At 45.1% G+C, this 18,094-nt stretch overlaps 1 protein-coding gene across 7 annotated transcripts in view; it reads left to right on the forward strand.

Annotated features, from left to right (window-relative positions):
* Positions 1-3,956: 3,956 nt before the first annotated feature.
* Positions 3,957-18,094, forward strand: part of LOC147892536 (Small nuclear RNA activating complex (SNAPc), subunit SNAP43 protein) — a 33,980-nt gene continuing 19,842 nt past the window's right edge. Inside the window, exons 1-3 of one of the 7 annotated variants that reach the window (XM_087386716.1) lie at positions 3,957-4,040; positions 4,290-4,366; positions 15,762-15,895. In XM_087386716.1, the coding sequence (XP_087242842.1) occupies positions 15,839-15,895 (57 nt within the window). In that variant the 5' untranslated portion in view covers positions 3,957-4,040; positions 4,290-4,366; positions 15,762-15,838. Of the gene's footprint in view, positions 4,041-4,289; positions 4,367-13,424; positions 13,820-14,128; positions 14,279-14,309; positions 15,036-15,761; positions 15,896-18,094 lie in introns of those variants that run through there. The other 6 variants (XM_087386713.1, XM_087386720.1, XM_087386718.1 and 3 more) reach the window with 6 other exon arrangements.

Consider the following 18,094-nt stretch of genomic DNA (forward strand, 5'->3'; position numbering starts at 1 on the left):
TTTCCACTGACCCTAGCATACGCTATCACGGGACATAAATCCCAAGGCGCAACCATATGCAACAAAGCGCTGCTCATATTCCGAGGAGTGTTTGCCCCTGGCCTGGCATACGTGATGTTGTCCAGAGTGACTGAGAGAACGAGGCTGCGCATACTACATTGCCCACATCCAGACATATTCAGACCAATTCCACGACAGTTCTCACAGCCGACAACAGAACCACGCGCATAAAGGTATTCACTACCAGAGATTGAAAAAGGCAGAGGCAAGTCATGAATATGTTGTGTCAAACTTGCGTGCAAGGAAAATGGTTTTAATATCTTGTCTGTTGCCGAGAACAGGTGCAGAGAATCATAAAGCTCGGGACATTGCAGCATAAGACATGGACGCAGACAAGGTAAATTCCACCAGCATGAAAGAATCTTTTTTTCTTGAAGATTTAAAAAGACGGCTCATTTGAAAAGACGGTGTAATAAGTCGTGCCTGCAAGCAGCTATTTGCGCTATACAAAAGCAACGCGAAGGCAACAAAACCTCCACCAGCAAAGAGGAGGTTCTTCCTAACCACAAAGCAATTCCGGCTACCAAACAATGCAGGAGAACGTCCGGGAGCTTACATCAACGGCTTCAACACGTATGCGGAACTACGCGACTTCATTGACAACTGCAATAGGCGTTTGCCAGCTAAAAAGAGAGCCGGGAGGCTTGAGATTCGCAAATGGTGTGTAATGCTTCGGAAAATTAAAAAAAACCGCAACAGTTGAGAAAAAGAATTAACGAGTTGCAAGAACAACAAACTCATCCTGGATTGCACTTCTCCTACAGGACTCCTCAAAGAGATCCTTGTCGAGCTTGACATTGAGTGCGATGAGACCGATAGGATGATGGAAAGTTTGGAGGGGCAGAAGCTACTAGACACGAAGACGAAAGGGATCACAGCGTATGCGTGCGAGCTGCTGCATTACAGGTACAACGTATCCTTGGAGTTGCTGAGGGACACGACGCGCGATCAAGCAACGGCTATACTCGAACAATTCATGGAACAATTTGGAGGGACGCACGACGCGACGCACTCGATGACGACAATGGAGAAGCTTACGTATATTTTCGACAGGGACTTATACGAGGAGCGCTTCGGTATTGGAAACGATCCTTTCACGGCAACAGAGAAAAACCAGGGCAAGTAAATAAATGCATTCTATTATGGACGTCAAATGGAAAAAAAAAGACCGAAAACCTCGATGACTAACGTAACTGTCAATGTTTACGCGGGTACGACATTGAAAGACGCGAGCCTCGAGATGAAGGAGGAGCCTCCACTGAAGCGCCCGCGCAAGGGAATCGCGCGAGCCTCGTCATCTACTGCATCACGTGCAAGCCCAACAACAGAAAGTACATAGGGAGCACGACGGACCTGCCACGGAGGATCAAACAGCACAATAAAAAACCACCGGCGAAAATGAAAGAGGACTTGCAACGTTACAAGCCCTTCGAAGAAAATTTTGAAATCAAAGTTTTGGAAACAACAGACACCGTAGACAAAGCACGAACTTTAGAGCAGTACTACATAAGGAGCCACAACACAGTAGGTCCATTAGGTTACAACACGCTCGAGGGCCATCCGGCCAGAGCGCGGAAGTACTATTTCCTAAAGCGTAGGAACATAATTTGACCCAAAAAATAAACATTTGTGCCTTCGAAAAAAGGGATCCAATGAAGTTGCAAATGGTGCTGGAACTTTTGTCGTACATGCAATGCAGCTTTGGGTTTGGATTTTTCCTGTCACAGTTGCATGCTTCTGGCTCAATTTCGTTTTGATTTATTATTTATACATTTCTGAAATACATCTCCTCGTCGTTTGCTCGAAGTGGAATGACAATAGATTTGCTTACAGTGCAAAGAATAGGAATTTGTCTTCCTCCGAAAAAAAGAAAAACTACGTTTTACTGTCGACATGAACAACATCTCTAAAAAAGGTTGCATGCAATTGAACATCAATCTTCTGCATCATTTCTGACAACGTGACTCATGTGAACCTCAACAAAATAGCAAAAGAGAGAAGTATTCATCAAGAGCCCAGCTGGCCAAGCACTCTAGTTGGAGCTAAGGCCAGAGTCTTTGGCATTGGTCTCTTGCTTAGCACCCAAGTTAATTTTAAGCCGCAACGCACAAGCCCTGGAATTCATCCGGTTGGACAATGAAAACGCAGAGCTGGTGCTACAGGTGGAGGCACTGACTTGACGAGTCTTGATCTGTTCCAAGTCCCCGATACTACAAAGAGGGGAAGGCAATGACATGCCCGATATGGCACCGGCCTCACAGCTAAACTACTAAGGCAGCCATGAAGCCAGAAGCCTTTGCTTGTTCAACCATCGTCGAGCGCAAAAATAATCAACAACAAACAGACAGGGATAAGAGTGCGTATCTAATCAAGTGTGTGTCAAATGGGTTGTGCAAAGGAGCAACGGCCACCTCTTCCTTGCAGTATCCTAACACATAATGTTCATCAGCACTATTCAAGCAACAGCAACAACGCTTATTTAAACAGTACTGTATATATTTTTTGACATCACAAGCGTGGAGACATCTATCCCAATGGGTGGACCAATGCTGATGAAGGGATTGTAAAGAGCTTTCACCCACAGCCATCGATAGGTTGCCACCAGCAACCATTTGCTTAGGCAGCTAGACGGAGGAAGCGGCTGGTGAGGCGTGCTGAGGCAGAAGGAAGCGAGAAGGAGGGGTGGAAGAGGATGGTTATTGGAGCTTCTCAAACCTGTAGGATTGACTAATTAGGTGAAGACCCTGCCCATCTGCGTGCTCGCTCTGAGAAGAGCGAAGCAAGAGAGAGGAGCTACAGCTGATGGAGGGCAGCTTCTTTTAGCAACAGGAGGCACAAATTTTTGCCTGCTCACTAATAAGCGCCATCAGTTTCCCTGCTACATCCAATGGGATTACCATTGGGCAAATGAGCAATGGCTACTCTTTGATTAGCTAAGGGTGCTGAGGCAAAGCTACTGGTGGCAAAATCGGCATGGACGAGGCGTTGGGTGCCCTTGTCAAGGTATTTGACCAACGGAGGCGATTCTACAAGAGACTGAGAGGATGCTATGCGTTCGATGCAAGAGGAGTCAGAGCCACGTTCCGAAGAGAACCTCTCCCTATCCAATAACATTGACAGTTCTTGCAAAAATGGCGATGCTGGTTCATGTTGTAATTGTTGTAGTAATAAAATTTAGTGGCGAGGCTATTTGCAACGAGGATATGGGATGAGCTTGTCTAGCTTTTTGGGAGTGTCATTGTGAGATTCGTCCCCTTGATGTTATCCCTTCCTCGTTTACATTCCTCTGTCATTGACTTGGCATGAATCAACTTACCATCCAGCTTCATAGCTGACAATTGCCTGCAAAAGAGTGCAAAGGCCGTTAACGTTATGCTGACAATTTAATGGTCTGCTTATATAGATAAAGCATGCTAAGGGGGTTAAAGAGAGAGAGAGAGTGCTAGCAATTTGCTTGGCCTCCTTGGCTTGGAGAAGGAGGTCCTTTAGTTATTGATCGCTACAAGCATTACATAGGTTGCCATGAAAATTGACACATAAAGAGATTCCTGTGCTTTGAAGGGCATTTGTAGATGGGTTGGTGGACTCATGCTGCCCTCCCCCTCCTCCTCCTTCACCAGTAGCCTTCATGAGATGAATGACAAAGTGTACAGCTTAAACCTCGGAGGGAAAGAATTTGGGGTTTAGTGGAGACTCGAGACAGATTAGTTCATATCAGAATTGGGGATTTTGATTGAGAGACACATATGTTTATGACCTTGCCTCAGAAATGTCGTTTACATTCCAATACTACATGTAGCTAAAATTTTGATAAAAGCTAGATTAATCATTTGTTCTTCAATAATATCGTATTTTAATACTGTTTTCATTTCCGACGTGTTTTTTGTATCTTTTCAGAAAGTGAAGCAGACGTACATACTTGGTGCATACGTGAATTTGGATGTTTAACTTGGAATCCAAACACGCCCATTGAGATTTAGGTAATGTGTCAGTCTCTTACATATTCGTGATACTCAATCTTGACGCTAATATTCTCGGCGATTCTAATCTCGGCGCACGGGGAAGGGCCCGTTCCCTTGGATTATAACTCTTTGGGGAAGGAAGTGTGCCGCCTCCCCGCCCACACTATGTGTGGTTATATAAAGTATATTTCATATATATATATATATATAGAATTTCACCTTGTTTGTTGACTTTTGCTTTTGCATATTCTAAATTTTTGTGTTGAGGTACTCGCAAGAAGGGAATGCTTAAAAACACATGACATTTGCTCGGACCTACTATTGCCTGCTTAGTTTATAGTAAGGTATTTCCCTTTCTTGACTTTCAAAACTTACAGAAATCATATTCTTCGGTTTTCTTCCATCTCCTTGAGTCACCTGCAATGAATATGAGCCCTTAGATTGATTTTAGCCCTTACAATGATGAGCCCTTTGATTGATTTTAAGTAATGTCAATCATGAAGGTTTTATTCAAATAGCGTAAAAACTTGTGGGTAAAAGCATATCTTTACTTTTTAAGCACAAAAAAGAAAAAAGCATAAAATTTTGATATTCTCAGCTTACTTTTTTCATTCCAATTTAAAACATTGTTAGTTTTAATCAACTTATTATAAATTTCATAATTCATTCCGTCGTTCTCCTTAGACGGCCTACCGCACCCTAGTTTCAGTAGTGCAATGCTAGCCCAACCACCCCGTTTCAAGCTGGGCTCATGAACCTTGGGCATGCCCAGGGTGGGCCAAGTGTGGAAACACCGTGCAATGCCGAGGGGCTTTCATTGGTCCATAGACCTTGACTGTCTCATGGTTGGCTCAAAGAACCTGCATAATCATTGCCATGCCATCACCTAGAAGCTTTCATGGGGACGGAAGCTTTCAGGGGCAAGTGACGTTCGAAATGCTAGTAGAGCATCCAAACGTTGGAGTTCAAAAGCACCCAGCAAGTCTTTGTGTATCTGCTCTTTGGGACAACCCCTTCACACAGGTCCAATCCCTCAGTCTTTGGGAAATGCCTTCTATCTGGACCGTTCCATGAACTGGATCCCTAACATGAGATCTGTCAAAGGAATTGACACTCTGATTTCCAGAAAAGGCGAAGGTTTGTAGATTGAAGGCATTTCCCAAAGACTCAGGGATTGGACCTCTAAAGCTCCGTTAATGCGAGCCCGATTCTAAGTTTGCTTGCCCAATTTGGATCTGTTCTTACGGAGTTTGCATCACTGTGCCCAGCAATCGATTCTCTGGACGCCTAACAGGTTTTGAGTCTTCTGCTTGCAGCAATTGGATCTCTCTGGCTCGTTAAATGTGTTCCAAAATTGCACCTCACTTCTTACGCTTGTGGAAAATATCGCATGGTTGTGACCAAACCCTCGAGCACTTTCTCCGGAATACAACGGGTTCACATGCTTCATTCCCTTTATTGTAGTCCTTCATTGCAACCATCTTCAGGGAGACATCCCCGATTTTGGCTCATCACTTTTGCAAATTGATCCGTCTTTATTCCACACTCTTCTGACGCTTTCGTTACAGGTAGAGTTTTGGGTTTGTCCAGAAACCGTTTTACTGGCAGCCTACCTCTCGGAAGTGGGTTGTGTGGTCTTCCCTTTTGGGCTTGTGGGAATGGCAATACGTCCAACGATCCGGACATAAGAAAAAGAAGAAGACTGAGGCTCACAGTCGTAGTTGTTCTTGCTACTTCTTTTGCCATGGTAGTGTTTCGTCTGATACTTAAAGCGTCAGAGAATAAATTTTGGACTCGAAGTCATCATTGCAGGATTGGGGATCGCTACCTGTTTTACGTCAACAGCATTTGCATTTGAAGGAAGTGGACCTCTGGACTATTATACAGACGGGTTCAGTGAGGGCAGTGTGGTTGCGGATGCGGCTATGGCTTACTTGCATCAACATTGCAGGACATGAGCTGTGGTCTTAAGCCCAACAACATTCTACTGCACGAAAGCATGAAGAACTGCAAGATTCATGAGCTCCGAGAGCAGAACATGTCCTGAGGAGTTTCACAGCATACATTGCCTGGTAAGGAAGAGTAGCGCTCACATTGCCCCTGGTAAGAAGTTAAGTCTGCTCTGAATGGAAGACATGAATTATAATTATGTTTCTTCCCAGCAGCTCGCTCCTCATCGTTTGTTGTTGTGGTGGTATATTGACGGAGTATGACATTAGGAAGGGTGACTCCAAAAGCAGATGTGTACGACTTGCTCTTGGACAACTGTGCAACTGCTACCACACTGACCTTTGCATAGTTAACACCTTTGCTTCGTGAAAGGCAAAATTGGCACCAATCGTTCTCTCTATATCGACTGGGGTCTATGCCTTGAGAAGGGGGTGGGCCATCATGCCGAGATGCACCTTCCTGGTCGTCATCAGGGTCTCAATGCTCTTGGGGTCTATCGAGCTATCACAACAAGGCCTGTATCTACTCCAATGTGGCCATTTTTCTGTGAAGGGAGGCATTATCTTCTCGTACCTGGCGAAGATTAGCAATGGGGGCAGCAAGGGATTTGAATCTTCGCTCCTACTGGACCATCACGTGTTTTTTGTGAATCTACTATAAGCTGGGCAGTCCTCAGCATCCCCAGAGTTTCCTGATATTTCTTTATCAAAGCCTGGTGCTCAGCCTGTAGTGTGGTAAGGGCTTCCCATAGACTATCAAGCTCAGCTTGCATCTTCTTCTGCTCTCCCGGATAGTAGTCAGTCTCTTCATCATAAAATGCATTGAACCCCTTGACTAATTTGTCGTGCTCATGCCGCTGGGGGAGGACCTAATGCATAATCATGTGATGCATTGTATGAGCAGCTTCCTATCCCTTTTCTTGGAGTTCTCACCAATTGGCCATTATCACATCTTGGGGCACATCATCATCAAAATGGAATAAGGGATTGATGCCCTCACCTAGTAGAATGTCTGGGACGCGACACCGATCAAATTTTTAATGGTGTGTCCAGCATACCAGGTGGGTGAGTCCTTGGCCTTCTTGATTCTGTCCCCGACACCTGCTTCATCCAACCTGTGGACTTCCTGCGTGTAGCTTCTATGCTCGGGTGGATCAGCTGGGACACAATTAACTGCTCAGAGAATCTCTGGAGCTTGGGGTTGATCATTTAAATTGGGTCGTTCATTGATTATTTTCTTGCCCTTTGAGTCCAGTATGGCTATAATCATGGGTATTTCACTCGTACCTGATTCCCTTATTTTTCTTTCTTTGCTACTTGGGCTCGCTTGGTTATGAACCAAACAGGAAAGTCTATTGGGATTGCTCGTAGTGATAATGGTGGTGAATTCATTTCCCATGAATTCACTCAATTCCTTCAAGAGCATGGTATCCAACGCCATCTTACATCTCCAAATTCGCTTTCCCAAAATGCTCGTGTCGAACGGCGACAACGTACTATCATGAACATGGCCCGTTCCATGCTTTTTGCAGTCGAGTTGCCTGAACGCCTCTGGCCCGAAGCCGTCAATACTTCTGTCTATATCCTTAATCGCTGTCCTACTCAACCCATCCTGAACATGACGCCTTTTGAGGCCTTCTATGGCTATCGTCCTTCTATTTCTCATCTTCGTATCTTTGGCTGCCGCGCATACTCCCAATGATACTCGCGGTAAACTCGAACCTCGTGCTGAACTTTTTCTTCTAGTTGGCTACTCGGCAGAAGCCAAAGCTTATAGATTATTTGATCCTCGTACAAACAAAGTTTTGGTTCGCCGAGATGTGGTCTTCGATGAAAGAGCAGTGCTAAAAAATTCCTCTATTAAGCAGTTAAAAATCCTGCGTGGCATCGTGCTATGGAACAGGAGCTTGAAAGTATTGATCGCAATCAGACCTGGATCTTGGTCAATCGACCCACTCACAAAAAGGTCATCGGGACCAAGTGGATCTTCCGAACAAAACTCAAAGCCGATGGCACCCTGGACAAATACAAAGCCCGCTTAGTAGTGCAAGGATTCCGCCAAAAACATGGTATCGATTATGAGGAAACCTTTGCCCCTACTGCTTGGTTAACTTCCTTTCGTCTTCTTCTCGCCCTAGCTGCTCATCACCACTGGACTATCTATCAAATGGATGTCAAGAGTGCCTTTCTCAATGGCTACCTTGATGAAGAAGTCTATGTGACTCCCCCACCAGGTTTTTCTCCTCCTGGCCATGAAAATAAGGTTTTCCGTCTCCGCAAAGCTCTTTATGGGCTTAAACAAGCACCTCGATCATGGTTCCACCGGATAGACACCTTCCTCAAAACTAATGGTTTTCATTCTACTCCCTTTGATCGAAATTTATATATCCATCATTCGTCAGAGGGGGTCTGCTTTATTTTACTCTATGTCGATGATCTTTTGCTTTTAGGCTCCACTCCCACTACACTTCAGTACATTAAAACTCAACTCAGCAATGACTGATCTCGGTCGGCTCTCCTATTTCTTAGGCATGGAAGTTGTACAACATTCTGGTGGTATTTTTGTTTCTCAACAAAAATATGCTCTTTAACTCCTTGATTAAATCATTCCTCATGAGCCTAAGCTGGCTGCCACTCCCTTAGATCCCACCGTAAAGCTCTCAAAAGACTTGGAGTCTCCTCCCTTTGATGAACATCTCTATTGCGAGGTTGTTGGCAAACTCCTCTGGCTCCTTCACACTCGTCCTGATCTTGCTTACTCCGTCTCTATTCTCAGTCAGTATTTTAATGAACCCAAGCTCACTCATTGGCATGCATGTATTCGTATCTTGCGGTTCATTCGTGGTACTTACTCTTATGGTTTACATTTCAGACCAGGACTAACCCTACACGGATACACTGATTCCGACTGGGCTGGTGACCCGGACAATCGTTGTTCTCATGGCGGCTATATTTTCTCGTTTGACTCGGCACCTGTTTCTTGGTCTAGCCGTAAACAAGAGACTGTTGCTGGTTCTTCTACTGAGGCTGAATACCGGGCCTTGTATGATTGTACCACAGAGGCCATATATCTCCGATAGTTTTTGGCAGAGCTACACTTTCCTTGTACTGAACCCACGATCCTCTACATCGACAACAAAAGTGCCATTGCTCTCGCAGGCAATCCCATTTTTTCCAACCGCACCAAACATGTCGGTGTTCACTTTCATTTTACTCGCGAGCAAGTGGAATTAGGTACTATTCGGTTGATCTATGTTCCAGGTGCCGATAATCATGCTGATATTCTTACCAAGCCGGTTAATCGCCCTACTCTTGAGCATCTCTGCCCACGGTTGGGGATTGGTTTACCTCCTCCTTTTTAGCAGTTTTTTTCTCTTTGTGTACTTAAGGAAGTGAACAAATCCCCTGCGAGGGTACTCCTTCAAGTCTTTCTTTTTTGTACCATCATCTGGGCATTTAGTGAAGATGAAAACCTACTTTGTAGGCATCTCCATCTAAATGCAAACCCTTTTTATTTAATTTAAAAAAAAAAAAAAAGGGCTGATGAAGATGATAGATCACTCATGGAACACCTCTTTGCTTCTCCTGTCTACATTGGACATTGAGAGGGGGTGTTAAGCCAGGCAATCTCCAATTCTCCAGGACAAGATAAATAGGTACAAACACCACTGGTGCCTCTCCAAATCCTGTCAAAGAAACCCTGAATCGGAGGCAAAATCCACAATCAAAGAACTGTCAAAAGCCCCGGTTCAGAGGTTAAACAAAATAAAAAAATTATTAAAAAAGTTTTTTTCTGGCCTGACCAGATCTAGCCGACCAGATTGACCTGGTCGGTCAAATCTGACCAGGTCGGTCAACCTGTTGGTTGACCGACTTAAAGCCCCTTCCTATTTAAAGGGGGGGGGGGCTAGGTATTCAATTATCTTCTCTCTTCCAGCTCCAGAGGCTCCTGCACACCCTGAGCCACTTCTGCCTCCTGGCTGCCTCCTCTGCTGCCTCAACTTCTGCCTCCTGGCTGCCTCCTCTGCTGTCCTCCTTTCTGCTCCAGATTTGCCCTCTTTTCTGCCCCAGATCTGCCCCTCCTTTCTGCTCCAGATCTGTCCTCCTTTCTACTCCAGATCTGCCCTCTTTTCCGCTCCAGATCAGCCTTCCTTTCTGCTTCAGTTCTGCCCTCCTTTCTGCATCAGATCTGCTCCAATTTCTGCTCCAGATCTGCCTTTTTTAGCTTCAGATCTGTCCCAACTCCTGCTCCAAGATCTGCCCGCCCTCAACTTCTGCTCCAGATCTACCTCCAACTTCCGCTCTAGATTATGTTCTTTCTATTCCAAATCTGCAGCAACCCCTGCATCAGTTTGCTGTCTCAGATTTGGTTCAGTTCCAACTTGTGGAGCTAGTGCAGAAGTCCACTACAGTTGTCAGGACTGACGTTTGTTTCCTCCAGAGCTTCTCTCATATCTTCACTTGTACTGAGTTCCGTTTGTGATATATATATCTTCTTCAGCCATTAATTGTCTTCAGTATTGTTTTATTTGTCTCCAAGTATTTTCTTTATAGGTCATTTCAGTGTTTGGAAGTGAAAGCAGCGGGTAAAATTTTCTTTCTCCTAGCATGTGCAGGCACTTTTTGTGACAAATTTCTAGATTTGGGCATCTGCGGTAGACAATTTTGCAATTGCAAAGATTTCACTCATGCCATTGCAGAAATTGCAGAATTGTGCAGAGAATTGCAATAAAAAGTTCTCACCTGTAAATTTCCACGCTAGAATAGCTTGTGTTGTTTTCTAGATTGGCTAGATCATTCACCAAGGTCTTGTTAGTGCTTTTGAACTTACCATTTGTTGGTACCAGGCATAGTGTGGTCCGGCTATGGATGATGGAGAATTACAGCCTGGGTTTTTAATGATACAGTTCGAGAAATTGCAAAAGCAGAAATTGCTTCTGTATTTAGTCAAGGAGTAGGAAAGGAGGAGAGAATGCCTCTACTCCATTCTACAGGACGTCCGAGCCTTCATCATTGTAACGAGCCTTTTGGATTCTTCACTACAGTAATACAAGGGCAGGTGTACCCATCATTGTCTATAGGGCTCACACTCACATTCATATATGCTCTCTCTCTCTCTCTCTCTCTCTCTCTCTCTCTCTCTCTCTCTCATACACACACGCACACACACTTGGCCGCCCACACGCACCAGCCCTGCCCTCTAGACAGCTCAGTGGGCACTGCAGCTTGCACCTAGGATGACATCCCAACACCCTAATAGCTCCACACTTTTTACACCTCACTCCTAAGAGATGCCATTAAAAATGCTATAGAATGGTAGAGCTAAATGCCTGGAAGGATTGCAAGCGGGAGCTCCTAACACATACTTTGCATATACTTGCACCAATCTAGCTTGCCTCTTCAATGAAACATCCTGTAATGTCTTTCCCACAGCTTGGACTATTAACACAATCATTTCCTTTTCAAAGCAGGGGACCCTATGGTTGCTGACAATTACCGGAGTACATGGTGGGATGCCATTAAAGGCTATACAATGTTAGAGCTAAATGCCAGGAAGGCTTGCAAGTGGAGCTCCTAACAAGTACTTTGGATATGCTTGCACCAATCTTAGCTTGCCTCTTCAATGAAACATTCTGTAATGTCTTTCCCATAGCCTGGACTATTAAGACAATCATTTCCATTTCAAGGCAGGGGACCCTATGGTTGCTGACAATTACCAAACAACACGGTGGGATGGCCAAGATCTATGGTTTAGTGATAGAGATCCACTTCAATGAGTAGGTAGAAAGGACGGGCTTGCAAGTAGCAGGTCAGGCAGGTTTCGGAGGTGACAACTCCCTTTTGGACCACACATTCCTGCTCAAACCTATCATTGAGGAAGCTAGAGACAGTGTGTGCTATCATTACTTTGTCGACTAAGGCGTTTTACTTGGTATCCGCCGCTCCGTCTCCTCTCACACCTTAGAGCTCTCAGTATGGCCTACGATCCCCTTTGGATAGGCATGGGCCTATATGAGTGTCACGGGCAAAGTACGTTTGTTGCAGGGATTGTTAGAAAGGTAAGTAGCACCATTGATGGCTTCCTCTACCACCCACTGTCACATGCACCTCTGCACTTGGGTGCAGTGGGATACCCTGTCTACATCAACAAGTGCTTAATAGATCCCTAGTAGGTGATTTTTTGTATGCCGTGACCCCTTTGTGGGCCCTAGTCCAGGGACAGTCAGGCACGAGCTACATAGGTCAGTCTCTCAAGCCCTAGGTTAGTCTTTCTTCACTGGTACCCATTGGAGAACCAAGTAGGTTAGTGTTTCCATCTCAGATTTAGGGTAGGATAGGTGCAGCCCATGATAGGAGCCCCAAAGGGGCCCTCAAGGCACCAAGTGTAGGAAAGGGGATGGGGGAAACACCTTTTATAGGCAGCCTCAACCCCCCTTCAGGTCAGCCTGTAAGGCTGGCTTGCAGGTCCTACCAGCCAGCCAACCAAGCCAACCAGCCGAGTGGTTGGGAAAAGTCGGGCCATCTAAGGCCGTATGTAAGGGGCCCTTAGCCCCCATTCTTGGGCATTCTGTCCCCAGCCTCCAGCAGCATTTCCTCAGCCTCTCTAGAAAGACACCGTACAGCAGCTGAAATCTGCCATACAGATCCGGTCCAAAAAGAGGGTGACCAGCAGCACGTTCAGTCCGGGGTTTGGCCAACAAACACGTGGAGGTTTGGGGTTCTGTTTCAGCATCTTTTCCTTTCAGTTTTACAGGTCTATTTCTCAGCTCTTTCTCTCAGCTTCACTCAGCTCTCATCTCTCAGTTCTCAGCTCCAGATCTCAGCTCTTTCTGTTCTCAATTTCACCTCTGTTCACCTCTCTCTCTCTCATGCAGTTGTACTGCATGCCCATGGAAAGCTCTGGCCTCTTCGATAGCCTCGCACAGTGGTCTACAACATCATTATGGGCAGCATTGAGGCCTTGGTTGTGGCTGGGACTGTTACTAAGGCTTTGTGGGTCAGCTCTCTGTCTTCAAGGTGTCATCCTCAGAGTTACATTCCGTGCACTCTTGAGGAGTGCCTTTTGTATTTTCAGGTTCTCCAATTTAAGAAAGTTCTCCCCTTTATTGGGGGAGGGGTCCCTTAGTGGGTACAGGGACCCCATCAATTGTCGACTCCATTTCTCTAACCCATATCTTTTCCTCCCCTCTCTGTGGTGCATACGCAAATACGTCTTGCAATAAGGTTTAAAGAAGGTCTCACTGCGATTTACACGATCACTAACCGTTGCATGTTACACCCACCCTCTTTGGGCTTCATATAGACAAGCTATCTTAAATAGGTGTAGAGGTTCAGTTGTGGCAAAGACCCTAGCAACCCATCTTCTTATGCGTTGATGATGTGCTGCTGATATCAAACACAATATAGGGTCTATATATTTGGCAGCTTGACAAACATTTTTTAATCTATAGGCATATTTGGCAGCTTGACAAACTTTTTGTGATAGCAAATATATGAAGGTCAACAACCTTGTTAAAGACAAGGTTACGATCTTCAACATTAGCGATGCCCATTTGCAACATGAATCAATCAGTTGAGATCAATATGCCATATGTTTACTTGGTATGTGCCCAACAAGGGCTCCCTGAGACTGTCTCAGGATCAATCACTGTGGCTGTTAATGTGCATGGTCGTGGAAGTCATGCATGTTCCAACTCACGATTTGTCCAGCTCTCAGGGGAGTTGGAGGCCTTCTAGGAAGACTGTAGATGGCTGGCCTTGGATGATGGTGTCGATGCAGTAATCCCACCTCGCTACTCCGAATCTTGCTCATTTTTTGAGCGTCCATCTCCATGGGTGTATCAGCTTGTTTACTTGCTTGTTGAAGACACTTGGATCTCCTCTTTGCTTCTTGGCAAATCTTCTCTTTTCCTATGTAGGATTAGTACTAGGAGGGACAAGTATGGCCTCACCTTGTACGGGTGGGGGTTGTGAAGCAGGAGGTTGAGTGGGCTCTTGCTGCTGCGACGTGAGTGCCTTCCCTGGACTGTCCAAGGGGTGTCCAACAAACTTCAGGCAAGCCTTGGCCAGATTGCCAAAGTCGCAACAACAATGGCAATCTTGGAAGGCATGGCACCTCTACTAGGTGACCTGACTTCCCAAAAAGGGTCTCCAAAGTAATTCACGAGGACAATGAGGGATCTGAAACAATCAGACAGACCCCAAAAGGATTGAGGCTGCCCTCTTGTGGGGCTCCATGATTGCGCTAAGCTTTGCAAAGGACACATCTCGACTCCTGTGGCAAGCCCATGAATCTCAAGGTCATAGGTATCTGAGGATCTAATGGCACATCTCCATATTGCGACGAGAGGGAACAAAAGTAGAAAGCGAGAGAAGAAGGAAAGGCTTGGGACAAAGAAAGGGGGGCAGTCTGGCGAATGGGGAAAGTGAAGGCTGGAAGGGGTGTCGAGGAGAACTGCCCATTGTAAAGTGGGCTCTAGAGGCAAATATAGAAGGAAGGGGTGTCAATGGATAAGACAATCGACACAGATGGGGGCAAAAGGGAGGCAAAAGATGTGTTGAAAGAAACAGGCCACAACAAATCAGGGTGGGGGAGATGAACGTAGCTAGAAGTGGGGACTCCAAATGCGGCCTAGACACTGAGAGGCAAGAAAGGAGTCTCTAGGTGGAGGCAAAGGCAGCTGAAGCAGTGGAAGTTGGCGGTAGGGTAAAGAGGGAAGGAGAGAAGTTGATAGGAAAGTAACAGGCTATTTGTTGGCTCAGTGAGTAACCCACTAGGCCTGAAGGCTGAAATGGCTTGGGTCATGGAGGTTGCTTAGAAGAGGGCCACTAAAATGAGCTATGTAGCAGCTCATTTGCCGAATGCTAGAGGATATGGAGCTTGGTGTCTTTAACGGAAGTCATAGACTTGCTTGATGGTAAAGAAAGTCACACACAGGGGAGAGGCGGCGAAGACAAACAAGGGCGAAAGAAACGAAGACAGTCTGTGGAGATGAACATTGTTTTTTAATCATGTTATTTATTTTCAAGTAGAGGGCGTAGGTCGATTGCTTGAATTTGACTGGTTGGTTTCTATTTCCTATGTCATCTTGATCTACCTCAGTCTCTTCTTATTGCAAAGGCTTCTTAATTAAGTGTACCTATTCTTGGTCGAATGGCTTCTAGCAAGTCTGTTGTCCTCCGTTTTCATTTTTTGAATCTTGAACTATGATGTTGTAGATTTTGGTGACTCTCTTTTGTATATGCCGTAGACTCATACATGACGATGACATCGTGAAATCGATTGTGTCTTGTGATGATGCTATTTTGTGACTTTGCTATTGTAGACTAAAGTATTCTGTTTTGGAAATAGATGCTAATTCATATTTTGGCATTTTCTCTATTACTATGGCTTTGGGTTATTACAAACTGTTCCTGTGATACAAATCATGCATCACTATTGTGTTTAAATGCAGACTTTGGCGATTGCTGTTTTATTATGGAATTGTTATGGTGAATGTATGATGTTTTATCATGCTTGATGATGTGGAAATCTGGCCAGTTTTGCAGACTGTATCCCTCAACAAACTTGTTTGGGTGCAAGTATGCAATATTAGATCCACCTTTGCTCATTGTGATCTAGATGAGAATGCATGTCATCAGTTTCTCAGAAAATGGCTGTTTGCAAGTCTTCAAATCTGTGTACTTCCTGAGTGTGTCAACAGGTGCATTTCCTCTTTTGTAATAAATGGGGGGGGATATTTTTTTGAAGAAGAACTGTAGTTACTGAATCTCTGCATGTGACTTGCAGCAGTGCCAGCAGATCCCTGTTGGAGCCTGTAGACTCTCTCTTTCCTCCTTTGTGAAAAGATTCTATGAGAGTTGACCATGGACATTGCAGCTTTTGCTTCTGACATTGATGAGCTGGTGGACGCGTTTGTGAAGGTCAAACAAGACTTTATTTACTTTAACATTTTCCGGGATTCGGGAATGATATTCTAATCCCCAAAAAAGAAAAGGAAAGAAGTGATGCACATATAATAGATGCTCATTTGTGGAATGTGTACCTTTGAAAGGTTAATGTTTGGGAGGATAAGTGTAGACATGCGCCAGAAGTGTGCTTTGCAGACATGTGATTTCTGCTGAATAAATAATCCACTTGAATTTCCAATAGCCTGAAACTGAAATTATTTAGAACAACCATCACACATGGCATCCCTAGAGGATAGGACCGAGAAAGAACGGGCTGGTGTTGGGCTTCTAAGTCTTGATGCCACAAAAGAGCTGATCCCTTAAGCGAAAAGCATTGCAAGGTTCATCTTTGCTTGGTTCGTGGGATCCTCGCCTTATCCAAGTTCCTAGGACTTTGGGGTTGTGATCCTGATTGTATTCTGCAAACTTCACATGTTTTAGTCCCAACTTGATCTTGTGGGGCTGTCTATGATGAGGTTGGTGTTCCCAAGAAGTGAAAGATGGTGAATGTGACTCGTATTTCTTCTTTCATAGTCATTTCTTTGTCCTTTTGAAGCATTTTTTCAACACTTGTGATGCTGTGTTGCCTTTCATTGTCTTTCTTCTTTTTCCTTCATCGACTGCAGGTAGATTCCAACTGGCTGTCCCTTATCTTTCTTGGTGAGTGATTTTTTCCAAGCTTCCTGTGGGTCTGTTCTTATTGAAGCTGACACGTCCCAGCACTCCTGAAACCCCTGATCTGCAAAACAACCACACACAACATCAGAACTGAGCAGGCTGCTCACCACCCAACCGTGACATCTACGGGATATGATCCCGAATCAGAAGATGTCCCCTCCGAGCCACGAGCTGAGCTACTGGCACGAACTCCCAATCAGATCCAAACCAGCCTGGTGTCCCATACCACCAGGTGGCGCTGTGAAGCCCTGGATCTGTCATTGGGCCTTGGGCTACGCTAAGATGCAGGCGCGCGTCTGTGACACAATACAGGATCAGACCTAGCACCTGGGAACGAGACTTGCTCCCAACTGCACACTGAGAACTGAACCCCCTGGGCCTCTTTTATAGACTCGGGCCCCGGCGCCAAAAATAGCGAAGACCTATAAATAGTTCGTACCCTTGCCACTCAACCCGAGAATCAAGCTTGCCTAGCTCTAAGCCTCCCCAGGATAACCTGAGCTAGTTCTGTGTACCTAGTACACGTCAGATACCAATCCGTGCACATGACATACTCCCCCTCCTCTAAGAACTCACTCCTGAGTTCGCTAAGAAATCCGGAAATGTTCTTTGGAGGTTTTGTAATGTCTCCCATGTTGCATCCTCCTCAACACGATCCTTCCACTTGATCTTGTATTCCGTGATAGTACGATTTTGAATCTGTCTTTCACGAAATTCAAGAATAGATTCAGGTTTGTGAGGAATAAAAGTCAAATCTGTAACTTCTATAATCTCATGAGGAGAAACAAGTTGATCATCTGCACCCAATACTTCTTTCAGTGAAACCGGCCTCTAATCACTCAGAGGGCAGTGGAACTAAACCTTTAATCACTTCAGCACTTATTTACAGCTCACAAAGCATATATCACAACCATTAACCATTGCATGATCACCATTTGGCATTTACCCATTTGTTCACAAACAAAACCACTGAAAAAGGGATGGAGGCTAGAATGCCCCTGCTCAACAGACATAGACAAGTGCACCCGATTGGCCCCAAACACCGTGGCGCCCCTTTCGGTATTTCTTTATATTTCACAGTGAAATGATTACAAGTTGCATCTGGGAGACCTTCCCTGCAACTAAGCACGCAGCCCCAATTCACTAAGCCTTCTCGCAAGGCTTTCAAGCATATAATACCGAAGCATGTCTTCAACCAACTGGTTGACCTTTTCTGTACTGCCATCGGATTGTGCATGATCCGAGGAACTCATACTTAGAGTAGTTTCTAACTTCTCAAATACAAGTGTCCAAAAGTTACTTGTAAACTTTGAGTCCCTGTCACTGACTATGTCAGATGGCAAACCATACAGCTTGAACAAGTGGTCCACAAACTCGTGAGCCAACTGAACAGCTGAAATAGTTATTCTTGTAGGTAAGAATCTAACCATTTTTGTCAAACGGTCGACTATGACCCAAATAGAGTCATGACCCTTGCGCGTTCGAGGCAAACCA

This window comes from Dipteris shenzhenensis, chromosome 16 (genome assembly GCF_047967505.1).
Source record: "Dipteris shenzhenensis isolate YYH24624 ecotype China chromosome 16, Dip_SZ_1.0, whole genome shotgun sequence".
Classification (NCBI taxonomy): Eukaryota; Viridiplantae; Streptophyta; class Polypodiopsida; order Gleicheniales; family Dipteridaceae; genus Dipteris; species Dipteris shenzhenensis.